This window comes from Pituophis catenifer, unplaced genomic scaffold (assembly GCF_029215685.1).
Source record: "Pituophis catenifer annectens isolate HBS135680 unplaced genomic scaffold, rPitCat1.0.hap2 SCAF_2, whole genome shotgun sequence".
In the NCBI taxonomy this organism is placed as follows: Eukaryota; Metazoa; Chordata; class Lepidosauria; order Squamata; family Colubridae; genus Pituophis; species Pituophis catenifer.
In genome coordinates this window covers 172,023,212-172,046,488 of record NW_027256882.1, presented here as the reverse complement: position 1 = coordinate 172,046,488, position 23,277 = coordinate 172,023,212, and the positions used below count along the sequence as shown (strand labels likewise).

General features: G+C 39.1%; 2 protein-coding genes and 1 non-coding gene across 4 annotated transcripts; 1 reads left to right on the top strand and 2 right to left on the bottom strand.

Moving 5' to 3' along the window:
* Positions 1-108: 108 nt before the first annotated feature.
* On the bottom strand, positions 109-180 carry TRNAE-UUC (transfer RNA glutamic acid (anticodon UUC)). The gene has a single exon. It is a non-coding gene; the product is annotated as a tRNA-Glu (tRNA).
* A 1,922-nt stretch (positions 181-2,102) lies between these two features.
* Positions 2,103-7,904, bottom strand: CCDC115 (coiled-coil domain containing 115). The gene is made up of 6 exons (XM_070935065.1): positions 7,792-7,904; positions 5,650-5,843; positions 5,261-5,364; positions 3,754-3,860; positions 3,156-3,317; positions 2,103-2,462 (listed from the first exon to the last, which is right to left on the bottom strand). Exons 2-6 carry the CDS (start codon positions 5,776-5,778, stop codon positions 2,338-2,340), a joined length of 627 nt encoding a protein of 208 aa, XP_070791166.1. The 5' UTR covers positions 5,779-5,843; positions 7,792-7,904; the 3' UTR covers positions 2,103-2,337.
* Positions 7,905-8,920: 1,016 nt separating this feature from the next.
* On the top strand, positions 8,921-22,930 carry IMP4 (IMP U3 small nucleolar ribonucleoprotein 4). 2 transcript variants are annotated; one of them, XM_070935063.1, is made up of 9 exons: positions 8,921-9,015; positions 9,609-9,717; positions 10,763-10,846; positions 10,968-11,077; positions 11,481-11,613; positions 12,244-12,398; positions 13,193-13,287; positions 14,430-14,503; positions 22,197-22,930. In XM_070935063.1, exons 1-9 carry the CDS (start codon positions 9,013-9,015, stop codon positions 22,307-22,309), a joined length of 876 nt encoding a protein of 291 aa, XP_070791164.1. In that variant the 5' UTR covers positions 8,921-9,012; the 3' UTR covers positions 22,310-22,930. The 2 variants fall into 2 exon arrangements, with proteins under 2 accessions (XP_070791164.1, XP_070791165.1); XM_070935064.1 differs by lacking the exons at positions 8,921-9,015; positions 9,609-9,717 and adding an exon at positions 9,735-9,793.
* Positions 22,931-23,277: the final 347 nt, after the last annotated feature.

Genomic DNA, 23,277 nt, shown 5'->3' with positions numbered 1-23,277 from the left:
TCGATCCGATAACAAAAAGCAAAGGGGTTGCTTTAGTTGTTTTGCTAATGCTCGGGTCTGCACAGTGAATAATTTAGAATTTATTTATTTTTTTAAAAAAAGTCATTCTTCCCATACCGGGAGTCGAACCCGGGCCGCCTGGGTGAAAACCAGGAATCCTAACCGCTAGACCATATGGGAGGAAACTGTCTAAGTACTAGCAGAAATGACTGATAGAGGTAACAGCTCAATAAAAGCAATTAACGTTTCTCAAAAGTCTCTTCAATTTCTTGTACCAATTGTTATCCAATTTTTAAGAAATATTGGTAGCTTTAGTTAACATCCCTAATGCACTAGGCTGTATTTTTATCTTCTCACCCATTCCTCAGGAATAAAATCACTAAACTTTAAAACCTCATTAAGCATTTTCTGGCCTTGCTTCTTTCTTGTGCTTGGACAGATGGCTTAATGGTGGTAGATTTTTTTTAAATTATTTTTTTACTTTTATTTATTTTTTACTTTTTGTATTAAGACTCAAATATATAAAAGCTTTGTGCTCTGTGAAGGATGGGCATGAATCAGCCAGGTCTTTTTAAAGACATTCTGCAGCAGCTCAGCATATGTTTAGATGTGTCTGTCTTTTCTCCCCTCAGGGGGATTTGCAGTATGTCTGGATTCATCGTGGCAAACAATTGCAAGGGGTGGGGGGCAGTGGTGGGGTTCAGCCAGTTCACACCACTTGGGGAGAACTGGTTGTTAATTTTCTGAGCAGTTTGGCAAACTAGTTGTTGGAAGAAATCATTAGGGTGGAGAACCGATTGTTAAATTACTTGAATCCCACCACTGGTGGGGGGTACACTTCTTCAGCATTTGAGCTTACCTTTCTGGAAACCCTTTTGCTCCAATTTGCTGGAGCAACTCCAGCAGATATAAGAAGGAGCATCTCCACCTGAAACACTCAAATCCAATTGCCTACTAAAATAGAATAGGCAACCAGTGACTTTTGAATAAGCTATGATAACTACGGTAGGTTTACCCAACACTATACTGTTTGGCTGAACGCCAAAGAATTGAGGCCTTTGAACTATGGTGCTGGAGAAGACTCCTGCAAGTCCCTTGGACTTCAAGGCGATCAAACCGGTCAGTCCAAGAGGAGATCAACCCTGACTGCTTTTTAGAAGGCCAGTTTCTGCAAATGAAACTCAAATACGTTGGCTACCTAATGAGAAGGAACGACTGGAGAAGAGCCTAATGCTGGGAATGATTGAGGGCAAAATAAGAAGGGGACGGCAGAGAATGAGGTGGCTGGATGGAGTCACTGAAGCAGCCGGTGTGAGCTTAAATGGTCTCCGGGGGATGGTAGAGGACAGGAAGGCCTGGAGGAAAGTTGTCCATGGGGTCACAATGGGTTGGACACAACTTTGAGACTAACAACAACATACTGATTTAGTGTGCTGTGAACTCAGAAGTAGCTTTATTTATTTAGAAATTTTATATTGCTGCCTACTCAAGTCACATGCCTACATGGGACTCAAGGCGGCATAAAAGGATATAAAAACAGCATATAAAAGAAATAAAAATAATAAAATAATAAAATAACCCCCCACCCCAGCAATAACACACCGGGGTGTTATTTGATTTAAGGCAATTTCCAATATTCCTCTAGTGCCCTGTCTCTCAATAATTTTAAAAGAGTGATTTAGGGGCTCATTTTCAAAATCACCCACAACTTTGTCATTAGAAGAAATAAAAATATCAGCAACCACAATAGCCAGAGGAGAATTTTTTATTAAAATGAAAAACCATAGTTTCACTTTTGAACTTTTTCTTAAAGAGATACACATCCAAGTAAGACAATATAGGGGCCTATTTCTTTGGGATTGTCACTTTTTTCCTTCAAGATGTCAAATGTTAAAAAGCCCCCCTAGATTAATCACAATCAAAACGTGTGCCTTATGTAAATCTGTTTTTGGTTTGATAGACAGAAAAGTTTTGCTTACGACGAAAGCATATAAGACACATGAAAATCAAACCTACAAACCAAAGACATTTGTTTCAATACTTTAAGAGACATATTGCCTCAGACAAATAAGAAAAAAAGGCAAGATGAAGAATACTATATATACACTAAGCTAGATTTTCCAGCTATGCTTTATTTTAAAATACATCAATTTTAGCTTTCTGCAAATAAATCTAAAGTGCACCTGTAACTTACAAAGCCATTAATAATTATAATTATCTTTTACATAGAGATTTAAAAACAGTTCAGAACAAACACTGAGGTTTCCAAAACTGCTCCAATAAATATAAGCTATACTTCATAGCTTATATTATATCAGCAGAGGTGATCATTATTGATCAAGGAGAGTACTGCTTCTTTCCAGCTACCAGTTTTTGTTTTTTTCCCAGCAGTGACTGGTAATAACTTCGAGTGGCCTCAATTTCACTTTGTATTGAGGCAATTTCTGCAGCCAGGTTGATCCCTGAAACAGGACAAAATGACAAAGGGGTTATCAATAGGCAAACCTAAATAGTATTTTTAAAAAGAGAAATTCCATTCTACTCTGTCCCCTAAATTGGATTGTTTCCAGATATGATAGAACATCCAACTTCCATGTTGCCAAACTCTAACTGGGAATTCCAGGAGCTGGAATCTTCTTTTATCCATATGGCATTTTGGTTGGAAAAACTGTTTTATGAATGGTGAAGATCTCTAGTCACTCCAGTCACTCTCTCCAGCCCAACCCACCTCACAGGGTTGTTGTTAATGGGGAAAATCAGAGGAAAGAGGAGGATTAGTTATGCTCACCGCCTTGAGTTCTTTATAAAAATAATAGATGCAATATAAATTAAATAAATACATAAATACATAAATTACAGATCAGGAGTAACGCCCTTATTGCACGTAGGAAGTGCCACAATATAATAGGTTTGAATTGAATTCCAGAAATTTAGTCTGGTTCCTCAGATGGTGACTACGATAATATGAACAGAACTTGGCCGCAGAGCAACTTCCCCAATTGATGTTCTACTGCCCAAGTGGCAGCTTTCACGTAAGAAAGCCAAAAGCTGCATGATAGTATTTTTTTTTTTTTAGATCTTTAGACAAGGAATCAGAAGAGGACAGAAGTGCAGATGGCATTCATTGTGATTATCCCAGCTGCCATTTGCCTCACCTTCTCGGAAAGTCTTCTGAGCTTGTCGGAGGCTTTGAGGCACAAGGATGCCAAACCAGTTCAGGGGGTCTTGGTGGCCTAAGGTCTCTGCAGGCTGGGATGCTGTATTCTGGGGTTGGGCCACATCCTCTGCTTTTCCTGGACCTTTTCGTCGTCGTAGAACTAGAAGCAATTAAATAGCACCTTCAATCAAAGGAGACTGGCAAGCAGGGAAATGGAGGTTGTTGAACTACAATTCTGAGGATGCCTATTGTAGGTCCTTTTAGAAAGCACAGTTGGACAGTTTTCATCTGTCCATGAGTGATTGAGACTGATTTCTGGTATTTTCAATAGCTTCCTTGAATTCTTCCTTTGAATGGTTGCATTGTAGTTTTCATATCATTGGGGACAAAGAATTTCTGACTTGTGTTTCTACTGTACAGTGTTTATTTTATCAAATAGTTACATCTTTGGTTTTTAGTATTAATATAGTAACCAATAGTCATTTTAAGAGTCATCTGGCAGGGAAAGATTCAGACAGACTTTGGCAAAATGATTGCAGTTTCTTATGAATTCTGATCAAGTGGGTTCAAAAATCTTGTGGATTTTGTTCCTTTACCTTGTTCACTGGGGCCAATCTCTTCCACAAAAGCTGGGCTTTCATCCTTCCCTTTGAAAGCATCTTCTGTGATCACCTGAAACTGAGTCTGCCCATCTTCTGCCTTGCTAGATGGAAGAAATAGAGAGTCATATGCAAGACTGATCATTTAGCTTGAAACCGATTCATTTCCAAGGAATAGGCAATAGGGATAATAATTATTTGGGGCTCTCTGAGACAGAGATTATTTCAGTTTTAGCTGTCTCTTTCTTCATAGGTGTACATTATAATTGCCCCTATCAATGTTATTCCAGAATAACTGTGATGTACATCAGATTATGGGGGAACTATTGGGTCAAGATTTTCCGAAGAGTTTTCCATATGGGATTTAAATCTAGGTTTCTCCAGTCCTTATCCCAAAATCAAAGAAATAAAACAATCTTCCAGTACTGATTTTATCAACAAAGCAATCCAAATACCCATAACAAAATTTCTCTCACTTGTCTAAAACCTTAGAGAATACAAAGCTCTCATAATTAAAGTTTGATTGAATACAGCCAAGTGAAACAGTCCCTTCTTACAAAGGGAGTTGGATCAACAATTCCTGGAGTTATTAGGATGACCTGATGCTTTGGAAAAGCTATTATGGAATGGAGCAATCTTCCTCAATCTGATGCATCTAACTTTTTAATTCCTACTATTCCGCACCTGAATGGCAATGGAAATAATAGCACTAAATAATAGTTTAAATATTTGCAGGGAGGTTCCAATAAAAAGAACACAAAATAGATCCCATCTGTTTTTAGAAAAATTCAAAAGGCAAGAGCAAAATTTAATTTAATTTAATTTAATTAATTCAATTTATATGCCGCCCCTCTCTGAAGGCATCTAGTTACTGTTTTTCTCTTTCACTGAAGCTCATTAGACTGGCTAGCTACTTACTATTAGCCCCTGGATTAAGAACATTTGATTTATAGACACCTTATACTTGTGAATGGGCTGGCTATTATTAAAAATGATGGGTGGCATTCTCCTTCCTTGAGATGATGAACCACTGAAGCCATACAATATTTTCATGAACCGTTGAAGTCGTAGGCATTTTTAATGAGATTTTAATGAGATAATGAGATGGCCAGCATATCAATTTAATAATAAATAATATAGAACCTGTTTTCAGCAGTTCATGAAAACATTGTGTGGTTTCAGTAGTTCATAGGATTGAGGAAGGAAAATTCGTCCACCATTTGTATTAATAGTCAGTCTGTTCATAAATCCAAGTTCTGACTTAGAAATTTGAGATAAAGACAGACAGAATGATTGGAACACATTCTTAACTTGACTGAGTTTATACAACACATTAAGCCATAAATCATAATCCATTAAGCACAATGATTGTGTCTGTACAACTAAACGAAAAGCAAGGCAACCATATTTTGGTTTAGCACAATGTATGATTGCAGATGCTGCCTTTATTCCCCACCATAGAATTTCCCTCCCCTTGTCAAAATCTAGCAATTTTCCTGCTCACCTAGTTTCTATCCGAACAAGTGGTGTCATCTGGTGTCCATATTGCAGGGTAGATACAGATTTGTTACCCATGGCATAGCGAGATTTGGAGAGTGAGAACCAACCCTGGAGAGGCAAAATCAAACCACACCTTACAGTAATCTTTCTGACCAGATAACTTCAATGTGAACAGTTACAACTGCCAGAATTCTTAGTCATCTTGAAAAGAGAATGAACTGATTCTGGATTTTCTGACACTAGGAATACAAAAGCAATCTCTATGACACATTTCCCAAAAAGGAATCAACAGCTCTGCCCAACTGCAGCAACAGCTGGGGAAAGAGGAAATGACCCCATCATTTGGCAGCATGCCTTTGGCCTTCACTCAGGTCTTATCTGCCATGTTCTCACCTGCTCCACCATGCTATTGAAAGCTTCTCTCTTGGTCTGGAGGATTTCTAGAGCATCAAAAAGGTGCAGGATAACATGGTCCAATTCCTCACATATTTCAATTTGTCCAATGTCCACTGCAGGAGCCATCTGAATGGAAAATTGTGCAATTGATCCTATTCGACCTTGTGTCACACAGGTTTCAAGAGTTTCTGCTATAATAGATAAACATTCATGTTAATGTAAATTATTACCCTATATATTTAATTTGCACACGATCTTTCCATCAAATAGTGTTCAAAACCACTTAACAGCAAACAACAACAAAAAACCAAATAAGATCACAAGTTAAGCAATTAAAGCCATTTGCAACCTATTTAACCATCAGTTAGAGCCAGATATAGATGCATACAACTGGTAGAAGCAGATTCCCTGCCTTTTGTCCCAACAGCAATATTTTTTTCAAAATATTGTAAAGAAGATGGACAAACCCACTGAATGGGATATCCTCCAGTGGAGAAGGAAGGATCTCTGAAAAAAAAGCAAAGTGAGGAATGCTGACAGGATGATTTTTTAAAAAAAGATCCCACTATCTTTTCAGGCTCTCTACTCCATTTAGCAGGAACTTACAACTGTTTGTGGAATATTGAGAAAGCATTTAGGAATATAAGAGAAAGGAAAGGTGAGAAAAGCTTGTTTCTTTCCATTCAGATATACAATATTTGGATCTGTGTCCATATTTACAAAACACTCTCAGCTAAAAACCTGTCCGAATCAATACAACTTCTGCTGATGGAAAGGCATAAAGGAAAACTCAAAACAAGCTTCCTTTGGCAAAGAATTTTAAGAGCTATCACAGTCAGGTATTGTGGTGACAATACCAGCCAGAAACCCACTGGAATCAGGAAGACTTACTTCTGAGCAGACATATCCAGAATTGCTCTGCTTCATTAGGCCTAATACCACTGTAGAAAGTTAGCACCCACCCCTCTCTTAGAAGAATGAAATATTCTAGGAAATATTAAAAAGGCAGAATATTATACCTCCCTGGATGAGAAAAGGAGAAACATGCTCTTGGAAAGCAGCCCCCACCTTTGTTAATAGCCCCAGAAAGGCTGGGCCAACTTATCTACAACACAAAAGACCTTCACCCTCAGGCCATAATAGGATTAGCCTCTACCCATCTCACCACATGACACCTGAGAAGATTACATCACCCAGCAAGATTCAACCAAGCCTGGGACTCAAGACAACCTACAAAGTTACCCCTGCATGGCCCCATGGGAGTCTGACAACCAATCAGGGTATATTTCTTGCCACAGGAACAGGAAGCAAGTTCAAAGCCCAACAGAGCCAACAGAGGGTATAAATCTCTCTCACCCATGTGCTCATTTTGCCCAGGACCACAAACCATGTAGTCCTGTCCATCATTAAACCATCTTTCCAAATAGCCTCCATGTTTCCAGTGTCTTTCTCCCCACTTGGAACTGAACCCAGATGGACATTTCTTCCAACACCACCACCCTCACCTTTCTCTTCCCTTTTAAAACATATAAACTGCATATTTGATCCAACCTTCCTCCAGAATTCAAAGTTATTACAGTATTTGAGGACTTTAAAAAGTTCTGACTGATCCACGAGTTTATTCTGCTTCGCTACACCCGTCATTTCCCGGGCCAGACATTACAAGAGCGGGTTGCATTACTGTAAAGCTAATGATGAATCTGTCGCAGTCTTACTCAGTACTATTCCAGTATTTGAGGGGCTGCCACAAAGAAGAGGGGGTCAAATTATTCTCCAAAGCACCAGAGGGCAGGACAAGAAACTATGGCTGGAAACTAATCAGAGAGAGAAAGCAACCTGGAATTAAGGAGAAACTTCCTAACAGTGAGGACAATCAACCAGTGGAACAGCTTGCCTCCAGAAATCATGGTGCTCCATCACTGGAGGTTTTTAAGAAGACACTGGACAGTCACTTATCTAAAGCGGTATAAAATCTCCTGCTTGAACAGGGGGCTGGATTAGAAGATCTCCAAGGTCAAGTTCTTTTTATTCTAATTCTAATTTATGACGCCACAATAAAAGAATCCTGAGATGCTACAAGCCTCTCATTCTTTCTACCTGCAACTGTGATCGGCTAATCTAAAGAAAGAAAGAAGATACCTTAGTTCGTAAGCAAATATATCAGGATAACTTCATAGGTCTTCCTCTAGCGAAGGCAAGCTGGTCGCTCAACCTCCCCCAAGTTCTCTCACTGCACCCGATCCGTTTTTCTTAATTGATTTCCTGTACCTACTGCTGTTAAAACATGACTCCACCTTCTCTTCTTCCACGGCCAATAAGATCAGAAATATGTTCATCTTTGACCAATCGGCTGCTAACCGAGGTACAGAAGCGACTCGGATAATAAGCAGAGCCGCTTCCGGTTGTGAAGTTTTTCCCTTTATCTCTAGAGTGGCGTTTGTCAATCTCAGCAATTATATGGGGGCTTTAACTCCCAGAGTTCTTCAATCAGCTCGCTGAAGTCCACATAAGTTGAAGTTGCTGGGGTGGATAAACATTTGTTTTAGAGACTTAAACAGGGACCACGTTTATTAAGGGAGTTGTGTGTGTGTGTTGTGTGTACGCGGACTTGTATGTATGCTGCGCCCTCTGATACTTCGGACAAGGGCGGTGATATATATCTTTTGAATCGATAAAGCTGACCAAACAGAGATCCCCACCACCACCAAAGGCTGGGAAATATATGGGTATCAGATCAGGGATGAAAAAAAAAAACCCCAGTGGATCAAAATATTTTCTGTGTTCCGGTTTGTCTCCTAGAAGCCCCCAATAGCATTTTCATTTCTCCTTCAGGTTGGAATCTATGGGGGGCAGAAGTGTGGGAAAATATACGAAATATGAAACAGGATCCACTAGATCTTCGTTCCGTATTATATGCTTTTTCGCCTACTGATGGAAGGGAATCAATCTGGAGAGGCACAGAAAGAGGGAAGGCAGAGTGGGGAGGAAACCTAGATCCCAGTATTTCAAAATTCCATTAGCAAAAGAAAATCTCAACAATGTTACTCGGTACTCAACAGTCTATAAAGCTATAAAGACACTATGAAGCGGTATATAAATCTAAATGGTATCGCTATGCAGAAACATCATCTGCGCGCGCATTTTATTGACGTCACAGTGGAGGCTTCGGGCACGCGTCCTCATTACGTCACCACCCTTTGTTCTGCCATGTTTGGTGTGGGCCTGAGGCTTCCCTTTGGGTTTTTCATTCTCATCTGTTATAGGCCGTTTCTCCTGACCAATGAGAACCGACGACAAGGGCGGAAGTGATTGAAAGAAAGTAAATCGTAACGTGGTCGAGTCTAGGAATCCAGGGAGATCATGGTAAGAATTAGTTTTTGTGCATCAAGCAGTATTTTTTTTTTTTGTTTTTTGGAAAAATGAACAGTAATTGGTTTTGCTTTCTGGCTGAGAGAATGGAGACAGAGTTCCCAGATAGTTCAGTTTAGACTTTGTCCAACGATTCAATGAAGCCTCGGGATAGCAGACATTCTAATCTAGACTAATTCGGAGCAAAGAGTATAGATTTTGCATATGGTCTGTAGAAGTTACCTATATTTTTAATCAGGCTTCTTGGCCTGTTGCTTTCTAGGTATATTGAATTACAGTGCTTGGCAATGTTGGTTAGATTTTTTTTTTTTAATTGCCCCATAATTCTTTAAATGTTTACTTAGCAATTCAACTAAATTTGACGGGGCTTATTCCCAAGGAAGCAGCTGTAGGATTACAGCTTTACTCTGTTTTAATTGTGGCCAGTTTGAATGTCAGTAACTCAAAAAGTTAAAAATTTCTGGATTTTTAACAAATGTTTCAAGGACAGATCCATTTTCTCCCATCGCTAAGTATATTGAAGTCAGAAGGGAAATGAAAAAAAAATGGTCTTAATGAATCTAATTGGTGCATTTATACTTTCTTAGTTGCGTCGGGAGGCTCGTCAGAGGCGGGAGTATCTTTACCGCAAAGCTCAAGAAGAAAAACTCCGGACTCTTCAAGAAAAGAAAGAAAAAATTAAAAAGGCTCTGGATGGTACACATTAATGACTTGGAATTGCAATATATAACAGGATTGTATTTTGTGAGAACGTGAAACTTGAGGCCTTTAAGTAAGCCCTACTAAACTTAGTGGATCCTATATATAAGAAAGCATATATAGTTTGTTCTATAATTGAACCAATGTGCTTTTTACTCACTTATTACAATTGTTCCCCATGTTTCTTTTCATTTACTCAAGATTTCTCCTCAAAAGGTATCTTCACAAATAACCTTGAGAGGTAGACTAGGTGCACAGTTATCCATGAATTAATAGCTTTATGGAGATTTGAGACTAAGTGTTTATAGTGCTTGTCTGCCATAAAACAAGGGTTGGATTTTAAGAAGGGATATTCTGATTTATGAAGCCATGTTATATTTCAGCCAGCCAATCTCAGAATTGTTGAAAAGTAATTTTTGAGAAAGCCAGTATAGTGTAATGATTGTATTAGGATAAGGAAGACCCAGATTCAAGACCCACTTCAGTCCTAGAGCTGACATTTCGTCAGACAGTTTCTGTTTACCAACTTCAAAAGATGGCCATTCTAGGTATAAAATTGGAGGAGAAATGGAAAAAACTGGATATAATTGTAATAAATACAAAAATAAAATAGGTGGGAATGTTGTTCTTGTAAACTTTTCAAAAGTCTTATTGAAAGAGCTAGGTCTTGCAGTTCTTACAGTACTCACCTAAAACAAATAATGATGGGCATGGTAGCTGGTGAATAGAAGAATCCTCTCACCTCAGCTTTGCTTCCTCATAAGGATTGAATTATTCTTATATTTGTTTTATTTTTTCTTTTCCTTATTTGTTTCTTTATATTCAGTCTGCTTGAATTATTGTATTTTATATATTCTTTTATACTTTACAATCAGGGTTATATTATTTGTATAATGTTTTGTGATTTTTACTTTTAAGTGGTAAACCATCTAGAGTTGTTGGAAGTTGGGTGAATTATAATTTGTATAAATGAACCAATAACAGACCCAATAATGTGGATTTTTACATTTTTTTAAAAGTCATCTGTGCTTTTCCCTTCTAGAGAACTGCCTGATTCCCACAGAACTTCGGAAAGAAGCCCTGGTCCTCCAGAAAGCACTGGAGTTTGATGATGGAGGGGCAGAAGGTGAGTGGGTCATTGGAGCCAAACCTCTGGGCTACCATACCCAACCTGGAGCCCTCTAAATGCTTTCTGGGGAATCTGTCTGTCTCTGGGAAGGTTTGTAATTATGATATTGGCTTGGCAGGAGTGACGAGTCATGTGGATGACGAATACCGCTGGGCTGGTGTGGAGGATCCCCGTATTATGGTTACCACCTCCCGTGACCCCAGCTCTCGCCTCAAGATGTTTGCCAAAGTAAGTTAACAGCAAATGCTTTGCTCTGTTTAGTTGGAGGCATGGATTTAGAAAACAGGTTCATGGGGCAGGCTTGAGTACTTGTTTCTGGCACTAGTTCAAATCTGGCTACTGGCCTGCCAGAAGGGAAACTCATTGAAGAGGTTTACTTTGAGCCAGACATCAAACCCAGTTCAGCTCAGCCCTGGGCAGTTAGGAGGTCAAAGCAAATGGTTTAACAGAGACTGTGCCAGGGGATCACCTCTTAAGATCTCAGCTCAAGCTTTCCAGATTTAAAAAAAATCAGTAGAGTGAATCTAACCCGTGTTTTCATTAGGTACGGTGACATCAGTTCCTTCTGCTCAGAAATCTGATTGTAAATGGCTGCTTATAATTTCATGTGTTTTTCCCATGTTCTGTTTAGGAAGTGAAGCTAGTTTTCCCTGGAGCCCAGCGAATGAACCGAGGCAGGCATGAGGTGGGTGCTTTGGTCCGTGCCTGCAAAGCCAATGGGGTCACCGACCTGCTGGTGGTGCATGAGCATAGAGGGGTGCCAGGTAAGTGATTTGTAAACAGTACACACTAAATACTTGTGCTTTGAAACCTGTTGTTATGAGAGTATATCTAGTAGAGATTCAATGGTCATTTTATTTCATTTGTACTGGACTTGAAGAAGGCAGTTTGATGGAATCATACAGAAGGTGCAGCTCTGCTCATTTGGAAATAGACTGAACTTGCTTGTTTGAGGTCAAATCTATCGGCAGTGTCTCTGCTCTTCAGAAGGAATTTAATGCCTTCCAGATACTTTGTTATAGTTCAACAGTTCCTGTTGCTAGCTTGCCTCAGGTTGACAAGAGCTGAAATCCAGTATGCTGCTTACTTGATCCTAGGTAAAAGTTAATATTTAGTGGCAAAATGTAGGCTGTGCACCCTAGGTTCACTGATCAGATCTCCAAGTGCCAGTAGAGTTGGGAAGACTTCCATCTGAAGCTTCTGATGATGCTAAGCTAGATGGAGTAGCTGGGTATGAGCAAATCTTAAGCAAAATTGGTGGATAAAGCATCATTCCCACACATCAGGTTGTGTCATAATAACGATTTCTTTTTTCAGTGGGTTCATCTTCCATTGGTAGCAACTGGGCCTAACTAGTTTCTCTGCTTCTTGTTCCCTGCTTCTTCATTACTTAGATGGACTCATAGTTAGCCACCTGCCTTTTGGCCCCACTGCCTACTTCACCCTCTGCAACGTGGTCATGCGCCATGATATCCCAGATATTGGCACCATGTCAGAAGCCAACCCTCATCTCATCTTCCACAATGTCACGTCCCGTCTTGGACAGAGGGTAAGATGAAGTGGTAGATCAGAATGTTGTTTCCTTGGTGTTTGACAACTGTTTAGACCGAGGTTAAAAATCAAAACGGAGAAGGTGGCTAGCAGGTCTGCAAAATATCTGAGGGATGGCAAGTCAGAAAATCCTGAGTAAGATCTACTGGCAAAAGTGTTTGCCAAAGTCACTAAATGTGATTGCTGTTTTTTGGGCTTACAAAATGTATCATAAAGCAGCTGAACACACTGGGTCTGTTCAATAGACTAAGCCACAACTTAAAAAAAAAAAAAAAACAGGGTTAAAGCTGTTAGATCTTTTACTGACCTAGATTAGCATGTTGTGATCTCAGCCCCTGAGAACAGTGGAATTCATTCTACAGAGGTGAGTGTAGGATTATCGCTTTAGCCTGGATCCATCAGTGTTCTTTATATGGTATTTTGGGCAAAGTAAAGATATGAGTATCAGAGAAGCAGCATAATCACAGGAGGTTTTCTCACTTTTTTATGTAGCAGAAATCATACAAATAGTATTTAATTGAGTTACTAAAGATCATTCTAGCTGGGGATTATGGGAGGTCCATGGCCAAGCACATTCAAAGACTGTCATGTGAGTTAAGTCTGACTTATTGGCCTGATCTTGCAATTGTGTTCAGTTACGTATTTCTTTAAATCTGATCCCATTAAGGGAAAACTTGACTTTGAGACTACAGGAACATCTGATACTTCATTCACTATTGTTTCCAACTTTCATCACACATCATCCACTTTCTACCACCAAGGTCCTGGCATTTCCCTCTTTCTCCTTCATAGGTCACTAGCATTCTCAAATACTTGTTTCCAGTACCTAAAGAAGACAGCAAGCGTGTCATCACCTTTGCTAACCAAGACGACTATATCTCCTTCAGGTATGTGTACCTGGTTTGGATTCTGGGTGAGGCTGAGCAGAAATGATTATGAGAGTGGAGCCAAGAGAACACAAAATTTCACTGGTGCTAGATTCTTTGTTAGTGCCAGTTGTGAAGTCTTGTTCATGGACAGTGCTCTGGGTGGTAGCAATTTGGTCCCTTTTGAATAGTTGGATTATAATTGCTATACTTGTGGTAAATGTTGTCCCAACACATGTGAAAAGACTCAGGCCAAAGAAAGATGAGAGAGCATTTTTCAAGCTGCTTTGGAAATAAAATGGATGGGCAGCCATGGAGGGCATTCGGGGGCTTATTTGTGGATTTGCTTTAGTTCTGCACTTTATTCATTCTTTCAAAATGCTAAAGGAGGGAAGCCACAGCACTTTTCTTTAGCTAGTGCTGCCTGCTATCAGTTTGAGATTGTCATTATTTAATAATTGCCACCAGCTTCCAAATACAATAGATCATGAAAGTTGCCTCTGCAGAGTCTTCAGTAATCTAGTGGGCAACTTAATCACTTTATGTGTGATACCCATCCATCACTGATGTACCCAATGGTGGGCAGGATAAAAGTTTGTAAATAAAGAAATAAACTTTATCCCTGGCTTATGTTCCACTTGGGGTATGCTGCAGTTGGGATCATGCAACATGTAACACCAAAATATAGTTTTATCTGTTGTTTAATTAATGTAGAGTCAACTAAAGTCAACCAACAAGTTGCATTGTTAGTAGTGTCCTCAAAGAAGATATGAATGCAGATGTTAACAGATAGTGTTAATTGTAGAGCGGATGAATTGAATGCAAATATGCATCCCATAGCTGGCTCTGGCATGGGGAGAATGAAGAGATCGCCTCAGAAGTGATGCCACTTGAAAAGGCAGACAACTATCAGTTTGATTTAGATTTGGTCATCAAATATGAGGAGAGAAATTTGCCAATATCGGGGGTGTGTGGCTTTTGCTGCTTTGCTTGAAATAATGAAGTCTTTGCCCTTTGTCCGTGTTTTAGCAGCTGTGATTTGGGCTTAATGGGCGGAAAAATTTAGGAGGAGGAGGGACCTAAGAGCCTGTTGTTGGAGAAGAGGACTGCTCTTCATTCTTCCCAGTGCTTACTCTGTAATTTTCCAATACTGTTTGGGGCAGGCACCATGTTTACAAGAAGACTGACCATCGGAACGTGGAGCTCTCTGAGGTTGGCCCAAGGTTTGAAATGAAATGTAAGTATCACCATCAAACTATGAATTGTGTAATCAGAAACTTTGTCTCTATCACTGACTTGCCAGAGCAGTTTTAACTGAGTCACTGTTCTCTTAGCATCTGCTACATTTTTATTTATTTGTCACCCACCTTTATTATTTTTACAAATAATTCAAGAAAGGGAACGTATCCAATAGACCTTCCTCCTCCTATTTCCCCCACAAAACTCTGAGGTGAACTGGGCTGAGAGAGAATGATTGCCGAAGATCATCCAACTGGCTTTCATGCCTAAAGCAAGACTTCAACTCAGGGTCTCCTGCTTGGTGTCTTAAACACTAGATCAAACTGGATTTGTGTGTTGTGTGTGTATCTATGTGTATGTCTCTGTATCTCTCTGTATCTCTCTGTATCTCTCTGTATCTCTCTCTCTCTCTCTCTCTCTCTCTCTCTCTCTCTCTCACACACACACACACACACACACACACACACACACACGGATTGGGAATCCAGTTAAGTGATTGGGAAAGAGAGAAGTCTGAACATGACAGCTGGTTAGCAAGTGGACTGAATAAATATGTCAAGTTCCAAACAGAAGGAAATAAAAGGCGACAAACCTGGATGGCTCTACCTTAGTTTAATCACTTATTGGCACTCACTGACAATTGCAGATGAAAATCTTGTTAGGGCTACTGCTCTGTGCTTCCCACCACCATTAGTTAATCCATTAGTTAGAACTAATCCATTAGTTATTATCACCCACCCAATCATGCACGCTGCTCCCTCCCATGTGACCCGGAATTTGGCTTATGTTTAATTCTTTTTTTTTTTTATTGTAAAAGTTTTACAATTACATTTTCAGCCCTTTTTTCCCCCCACCCCCCCCCAAACTTCCCAACCTCCCTAACCCTCCCTAACCCTCCCCTCCCCCCAGACTTCCCTATAATATACTCATAACTGGTAAAGAAAAACACAAAAAAAAAAAACCCTTAATATAACACTTATGTAAAAACTTGAACCCCTCCCTCCCCTGTATAATTTTTCTTTTTACCCTCATTACCTTAAAATATTTCTAATACATTATTTTCAAATAAAAGCTATTTGATACTTTCTAGTTTGATATTTGTTCTGAACATATTCTATCCACCTTTTCCATTCCCATTCATAAGTCTCTTGTGAACAATCTTTTAAGTATGCTGAAATCTTCGCCATCTCTGCAAAACTGGCCATCTTCAAAGTCCATTCCTCAATAGTGGGCAAGGCTTCATTTTTCCAATATTTACCTATCAACAATCTTGCTGCTGTTATCATATACAATATCAGTTTTGTTTCACCCGATGTAAAACCCTTAACAATACCCAATAAAAACAGTTGTGGAGAGAATTGAATTTTTTTCTTCAAAACATTCTGCATGACCCACCAAATTTTTATCCAAAAAGCCTTAACTTTCCTACAGGTCCACCAAACATGATAATACGTAGCATCCAAACATTCACATCTCCAACATTTTGGCTGAACATTAGGGTACATACATGACAACTTTTTGGGATCTAAATGCCATCTATAAAACATTTTATAGAAATTTTCCCTCAGGTTCTGCGACTGTGTAAATTTAACATTCTGAACCCAAATTTTTTCCCATCACTGGTTCTTCAAAATTTTGTGCCCACTTAATCATACAATCTTTAACTAATTCAGTTTCTGAGTCCCTTTCTAACAAAACATTATAAAGCCTTTTGATATGCATTGGACCTTTCTCTTTTATATGTCTAACCAATTCTTCCTCATGCAACATAATACCAGTTTTTTGGTCCTCTTTCCATCTCAATTGTAATTGATTATATTGTAACCAAGTTAAATTAATCCCTTCGTCCAACAGTGTCTGCAATGTCTTCAGCTGCCATCTGCCCGCATCTGTAAAAAGAACCTCTTTATAAGAAAACCCCCCGAGTGACATTATATTTGTATTCCATAAAGTATGACCAAGATCCAGCCATAGCGGTATTTTATAATCCCATTTGAGTCGGTGCTTCTTCCAAACTCTCATCAAAGAGTCTCTAAGTATATGACTTTTAAATACTTTATCAACTTTGTCATCATAAAATAAGTAAGCATGCCATCCAAATACACTGCAGTCAAACCATCCGTGCCAGGAGCTTTGGCTGTTTTTAGCTGTTTAATTGCTACTATTATCTCCTCCTCTGTTATAGGATAATTCATTCTTTCCTTTTGTTGATCAGTAATTTTTGTAACTCTTTTATCATTTAAATATTTTTCTATGAGTCCATTCTGCACCTCCTCTTTGGCATATAGTTTAGTATAATAATCCACAAAAGCTTCTTTAATTAATTTTTGTTGAGAAATTTCCCTCCAATATCAATACTATCAATAGTCCGTATACTTTGTTTTTTCCTCAATGTGTAAGCCAACCATCTGCCCGGTTTATTAGCGTTACAAAATGTATTATGCTTCGCATATTGTAAGTTTGTTGCAACTTGTTCCGCCATAAGCATTTGAAATTGGTCTTTCAAAAGTTTTATAGCACCGCATATTCTTTCATCTGTTGGATTTTTAATAAGTAACTGTTCTTTATTCTTTATTTCTATTTCCAATTCAGATCTTTTCTTTTGTCGAAACAATCTATGTTTAGAGTTCATGTAAATAAGTACCCCTCTCATATAAGCTTTACTTGCGTCCCATACAATTTCAATTGGGGTACCTTTATTCAAATTTATTTCAAAAAATTCTTTCAAATGCTTTTTAAGTTCTGTTATATTTTTTTCATATCTAAACAAGTTCTCATTTACTCTCCAAGAACGTCTCTCAACCTTATCCATCTCAATTTCTATCCATACTGGGCTATGGTCAGTCAAAGTTCTTGGAAAAATCTTTGTTCTTTTTGTCTTAACAAGTAAATCATCTGACAACAAAATAAAGTCAATCCTAGAGAAGGATCTGTGCCTGTCAGAAAAAAAAAGTGTAGTCCAAATCTTTTGGATTATGTATTCTCCAAACATCTTTTAGTTCCATATCTTCTTTCATATCAAAAAAAGTCTGTGGTAATCTGATCCTAGACTTTGCCAAACTCTTTTTATCTAATTTAGAATCAATTACTCCATTCCAGTCTCCCATAATTAAAATAGATCTATAGTCCCATTGCAATATTTTTATATGTAACATCTTATAAAAATAGTCCTGTTGTTGATTGGGAGCATAAATTCCAATCAGAAGAATTTGGCCAATTGCTGTAAGCAATTCAATTGCTACAAACCTACCATCTTCGTCTGCTTCTATAACTTTAGCTGTTAACTTTTTATTTACATAAATAACCACACCATTCTTTTTTTTGCGAAGTTGAAGATATAAAATGTGTTCCTAGTTTGGAGTTTATCAAGTATTTTTGATCTTGAGTTGTGATATGCGTTTCTGTGCTGAATTCAACCCATTCACATTCCAAGATAAACACTTAAGCATCATCTTCCTCTTTCTGGAACAAAGAGCAGAATAATCGAATGTCATCCGAAAGCTTCGATCCTGCTCCCCCCATGGCTCCAGTCTCTTGTGCAGTACTCTTAACTGCCTTCTTGTCTTGTCTTTCCTGTTGTTGTTGTTGCTTTTGTTTAAGTAACTTAGATTGAGCTCGAGTTATACGTTGATCCTTAACTTCGATCATCTGAAGCGAATCCAAGATTGGAGAAGATTCCAGCAAAGGCTCATCCAGAAAACCTCCTTCTGCGCCTTGCATTTCCTCTGATTCCTGCTTAGACTGTTCTTGCAGTTCTCGTTGAGGTTGCTTCTCATCACTCTCCTTAATCTCCAAAACTGTAGATGTACGTGGGGATGGTGTTCTTTCCTTAAGAATAGTAGTATAAAAATGCTGTGCCTTCTCCACAGTATTCAGACGCTATCTTTCTCCCTTGTATCTGAAAATTATACCAGCTGGGGCGTCCCACCGAAATGGTATCTGTAAATTTTGCAACTCCTTAACAAGAAAGCCAAATTCTTTTCTGGTTTTCAGCATTTTAGGAGGTAATTCTTTATAAATTCCAATTCGTGAGCCCCCCACTTGGACAGAGGTGTAGAAGGATTTTTGCAGGATGTCATTTCTTATTTCTCTATCTGTAAAATATATGACCACATCTCTAGGCAATTGTCTTTGTCTGGCCACCCAAGAATTGACTCTGTAAATTTTATCTATTTTGTGAAAAACCACATCAGGATTAACTTGTAGAATCTTAGCCAGGGCCTCAGAACAAACCTGTCTCAAATCCTGTCTTTCCTCTTCTCGAATTCCTCGAAGCTGTATGGCAAACTCCATTGCCCTGAATTGTATCATCACAATTTCATTTTCAACTCTTTGCATTTTATTGTCAACATCAGCAATTTTATAATCATTATCTTTCATCTTAACATTAACTTCTGATTTAAGTTCTTCAACTTTAGAATCAACTTTCATAATAAATTCTGCCAGGCCAGACGCCACTTCTGATATTTTTTTAGTCACCTTGTTTTGATTTTGTTTCACCATATCTTTAACTTCATTAATTTCCTGCATAAATTCCTGATGTGATTTTTGGAGTTTATCATCTATCTCCTGTTGAGATTTTAGAAATTTATCATCCAAAGTGTTAGAAATAAATTCTTTTAAATCTCCCACATCAAAATCTTTTTTCTGAGTCTGTATCTGTTGTGCAGGGGGAGGCTGTGCTTTATGTGTGGGAGATCCACCTCCTGTTGCCTTCGCTTCCTGCTTCTTTGAAGCCATCCTGCCACGTAGGCTAGTTTTACTAAAAAGGGAAGTTCTTCTTCCTCTCCCACCTCCACAAAGACTTCTAAAAAAGTCCCCCAGATTTAATCAAATAAGAACCAAAGCAAAGCAAAGTCCAGTATTGAAGAAGGAGAAATTTCTCTCTTATTTCTCTTGTTACAAGCGAAGCAACTTCGTAGCAGTTTAGAAAGTTTGTAACAAAGCAAGATGAGTTCAGCAATCCACACTCGCCCGCTCGTTAACTCTGAAGCTAGGCGCCATATTTTTACAGTTCACTTTCACTCATCCGCATTTTTTCACTCAGGTTAGAAAGCCAAGAAAACTCTAATACTTGCGATTCCGAGTTTCAGGGTTCAAGTAACGGTATGCTGCTTATTAAGGCTGATTCCTTTTCTTTCAATTTAAAGTTGCCTGTAGCCGGCTTGTTCTGCAAATGCAGACTTGTCCCACGCCGCCCGGAGTTCCAGCAGGTTGAATGGGAGCTGCTCCTGTTCCCTCCCCAGAAACTATCCCCTGGGGGGGTTGCAGGGGCTCAACCTGTGCCCTGCGATCTCTCTTCAAAAATCCTAAAGATTTTTGAAGTTTTCGAGCCGCTTCTTAGTCACGAAGCGGCTCTACAAGCGGCGGGGCTGGCGGAGCTTCAAAAGGCACCGCCGCCGCCGAAGACCACTTATGTTTAATTCTTGAGTATTTACAACCAGCATCTAAACAGTTAATCCACTTGTTATTTCCGGCTGGCCATGATGATGTCATCCCCCAGCTATTCCCTCCCATAAATGCTATCAGTTCCTGGGAGGCTCGAGAAAGCAGATGCTGGGCTGAAACGAGGTTCCTGTGTTCCTCCCCCCAAGAATGGCAGCTCCATGCCAACAGCGCGTTGGAGCTGACAAAATATGTGAAAACACATCTGCAACAAACAGAGGGGCAACTTCAGCTTTGTAGCCATAGCACTTAGACTTATGTACCGCTTCACAGTGCCTTTACAGCCCTCTCTAAGCAGTTTACAGAGTCAGTATATTGCCCCCAACAATCTGGGTCCTCATTTTGCTGACCTCAGAAGGATGGAAGGCTAAGTCAACCTTTTGATACTGTATTTGACACTTGATATTGTAAGTATCAAAAACATTGAAGAAGAAAAAGGAGGAGAAGGAAGAGAAGAAGAAGAGGAAGAGATTTTGGAATAATCTATGTGTTGGAGCAAGTCCTACTGGGAATTCTAGGTATTGGTTCAGCATCCCTTGGATGGGCAAAGCTAATCTATAATGTCACTACATTGCAGGCTTAAATGGAATGGCTTTTTTCAGGTAAAAGCTCCAAGTCAATATCAGAAATATCAAGCTTTGAGTAAACACGTGTAGAAAGGAAATCCATCTTGTTATCTTACTTCCTTTCTCCCCATCTTTTTTTAAAATATGGCTGACTCTGCAGTAAAGAAACACCCATCTCCAGCCCTATTTGCAACAAATGGCAATTAAAGCAATAAGACACAGTGTACTGTATGCAAATTGCAGTATTTTTCAGAGTACGTGGAGTCTTCAGTTATTTTTCTCACAATTAGGTCAAGGGCTGTAATCCAGTTTCCCCTGAAGTTGACAACAGTGTTTTTCAAAAGGATCTCAAGCTCTAGCATGAGTCAATCTGCTTATTTCCTTCCTAACAAAAAGAGGCAACATTTATGACAATTCTTGCTTTATTGTGCTACAGATGACATAATGGAACAGTTTTCTGCTGATGTTGACTGTAAGATTGCTTCTTAAAAGAAAGTGGCTTCTTAGTTCAAGAGCCCTCTAATTATGTTTGGTCAAGTCTTGTAATTCATAGACTACAGCCACATTGGCTGGAAATTATGAGAATTATAGTTTACCACATTTGATTGAGCACCACATTTGAGAATGCTGTGCAAAAAAAATCTTTTGCTGCTGCTTGTGCTTTCATACATAACACATATTACATGGATTTTCACTATGCACTTTAAAAACTGGACCAGTGTGTAGATTTGTCCATGACTCTTGTCCTTCTGGGGGAAAAATCCCTTCTGTGCATTTGCTTCAGGGAAGAGAAACAGTAACACAATTGTTCAATATTTATGGGTCACAAGATTTTTCAAATGACTGCTATGTCTGTTGAACGCTAGAATCGATTGGATCACCCTTTTTAGAGTTTGGTATGAACCTGTCCCCATTCTGATCTAAAGACAATGCGGTTAGGAGCATGTATAATAATCAAGAAGTTGCTGATTCAAATCTTAGCTGACACATGAAGAACCTGAGAGGCTTCTTGTAAATCAGAATCTTGGCTTTTGTTCATCGAAATCATTGTGATATTGGGGTGTGTGTGTGTGTGTGTTAACTACCATTCAATAATGGCTTCTGGTGACTGGGTTCACCTATTGCAGTAACTCTAATGTGGTTTCCTCAACTTTAGAGCAATATGTTATGGCTTACTTCATGACTCAAACTTAAACATAACGTTGCTTAATGTAATCTGTGAGACTCAAATGCTGGGAATGATTATTGTGGTTTCAGGGTTTGCTTTCAGAAATATCTGGCTGGCTGTTTGGACGTTGTCCTAGAACAAGCTCTGATGTGCGCTAGCTAGGCCACTTAACTGTGGTTTAAAGAATAATGGTAGTTTGAGTTCACATATATTGCAATTTCCTAACCTCTGGTTGTGTTACATTGATTAGGTCTCAACATACTAAGCCAAAATTTAACAAACCCCATTAACGTTTAACTGCAGGTATGAACTCAGCCACAGCATAAAATTTTATGCTGAATTTTAAGGATTCTTTCCATTGTTCGGATAGGATTTATCTTTCTTTGTCCTCTGTCCTAAAAAATCATTTTCTGTGGACATTCAGAGACTGACTGAAAACAGAATTGTGGGATTTATTCCCTGAAGCACAGAGCACGACAGCCAGCTCAAACTTTTCTCCTCTTATATTGCAGTATATATGATCAAACTGGGAACCTTGGAGCAAGAGAGCACCGCTGACGTGGAGTGGCGCTGGCATCCTTATACTCACACAGCCAAGAAGAGAAAATTCCTCAGTGTTGAGTAGCAGTGCCTCAAAACTGCCACTTCCTCATCAAAGAAGCAGACTGTATTTTGGACCTTACATGAACTGGATTTTTCAAGCTTGCTCCCATAAATACATTTTTTTCCCTTTCTGCCTGTTCTAAGAGTGATCATCCTTTTGGTTTATGTCAAAATTTGGCTCTCACCCATTCCAGGACTTCCCCATTCTGACATGGAACTCGTGATGCTTGTCCAGCAGAAAGGGGCTTTTGCACTTCCCTGTTCTGACTGGGTTGGCCTTCCTGGTTAACTTGTGTAAATTTTTATTTAGCAGAAACGTACTGGGTAACATTGGAGCTGGCTGTCCAGTTCTGAAAAATGTCTATGGGGAACTGATTTTGAAAACTACATTAGGAGCAAAGAAGACAGTCAAATAGCAGTCGTTAAGGCTCACAATGATGGAGGACAGACACGTTCACTGTAATTTACCATAGCATTACGTGACTCTAGTGCTTTCTCAGCCCTCCAATTGGTTTTTATTACTTCATGCCTGCAATTTTTCTACAATAACTTCTTCCCTCTTTTGGTGTCTATGTACCTATCTTACCTTAAGTAAGGTTACTTAAACATATAAATAGGACTAATAAAGAGATTACAGAATGGGGCGAGAGACTTTCCTTACCTGGTCTGTTATTTTTTGCTTTGCTATATGTGTCCGTTGCATTCACCCCAAATGTCTGGGTTGTAATTCACTAAGCTGCAGTTAATTAACTAATCCACACTGGCTAGGTTTACAACAGACTTAGCTAAAATGCAGCACCATCACTTAACATTATCAGGTTATCAGAGTTACATTGGAAGCTCTGTTGAAGAGGAGCATGTGGGAGAGTGAATTAGAGATTCCTTTCCAAATAGTGTAGTTATCTCTCCATATGGGTCATGCAAAATACATTTCTTCTGAAGACTGAATTAGTCAAACCTATTCCTGACGCAATTATTTGGAAGTGTGTA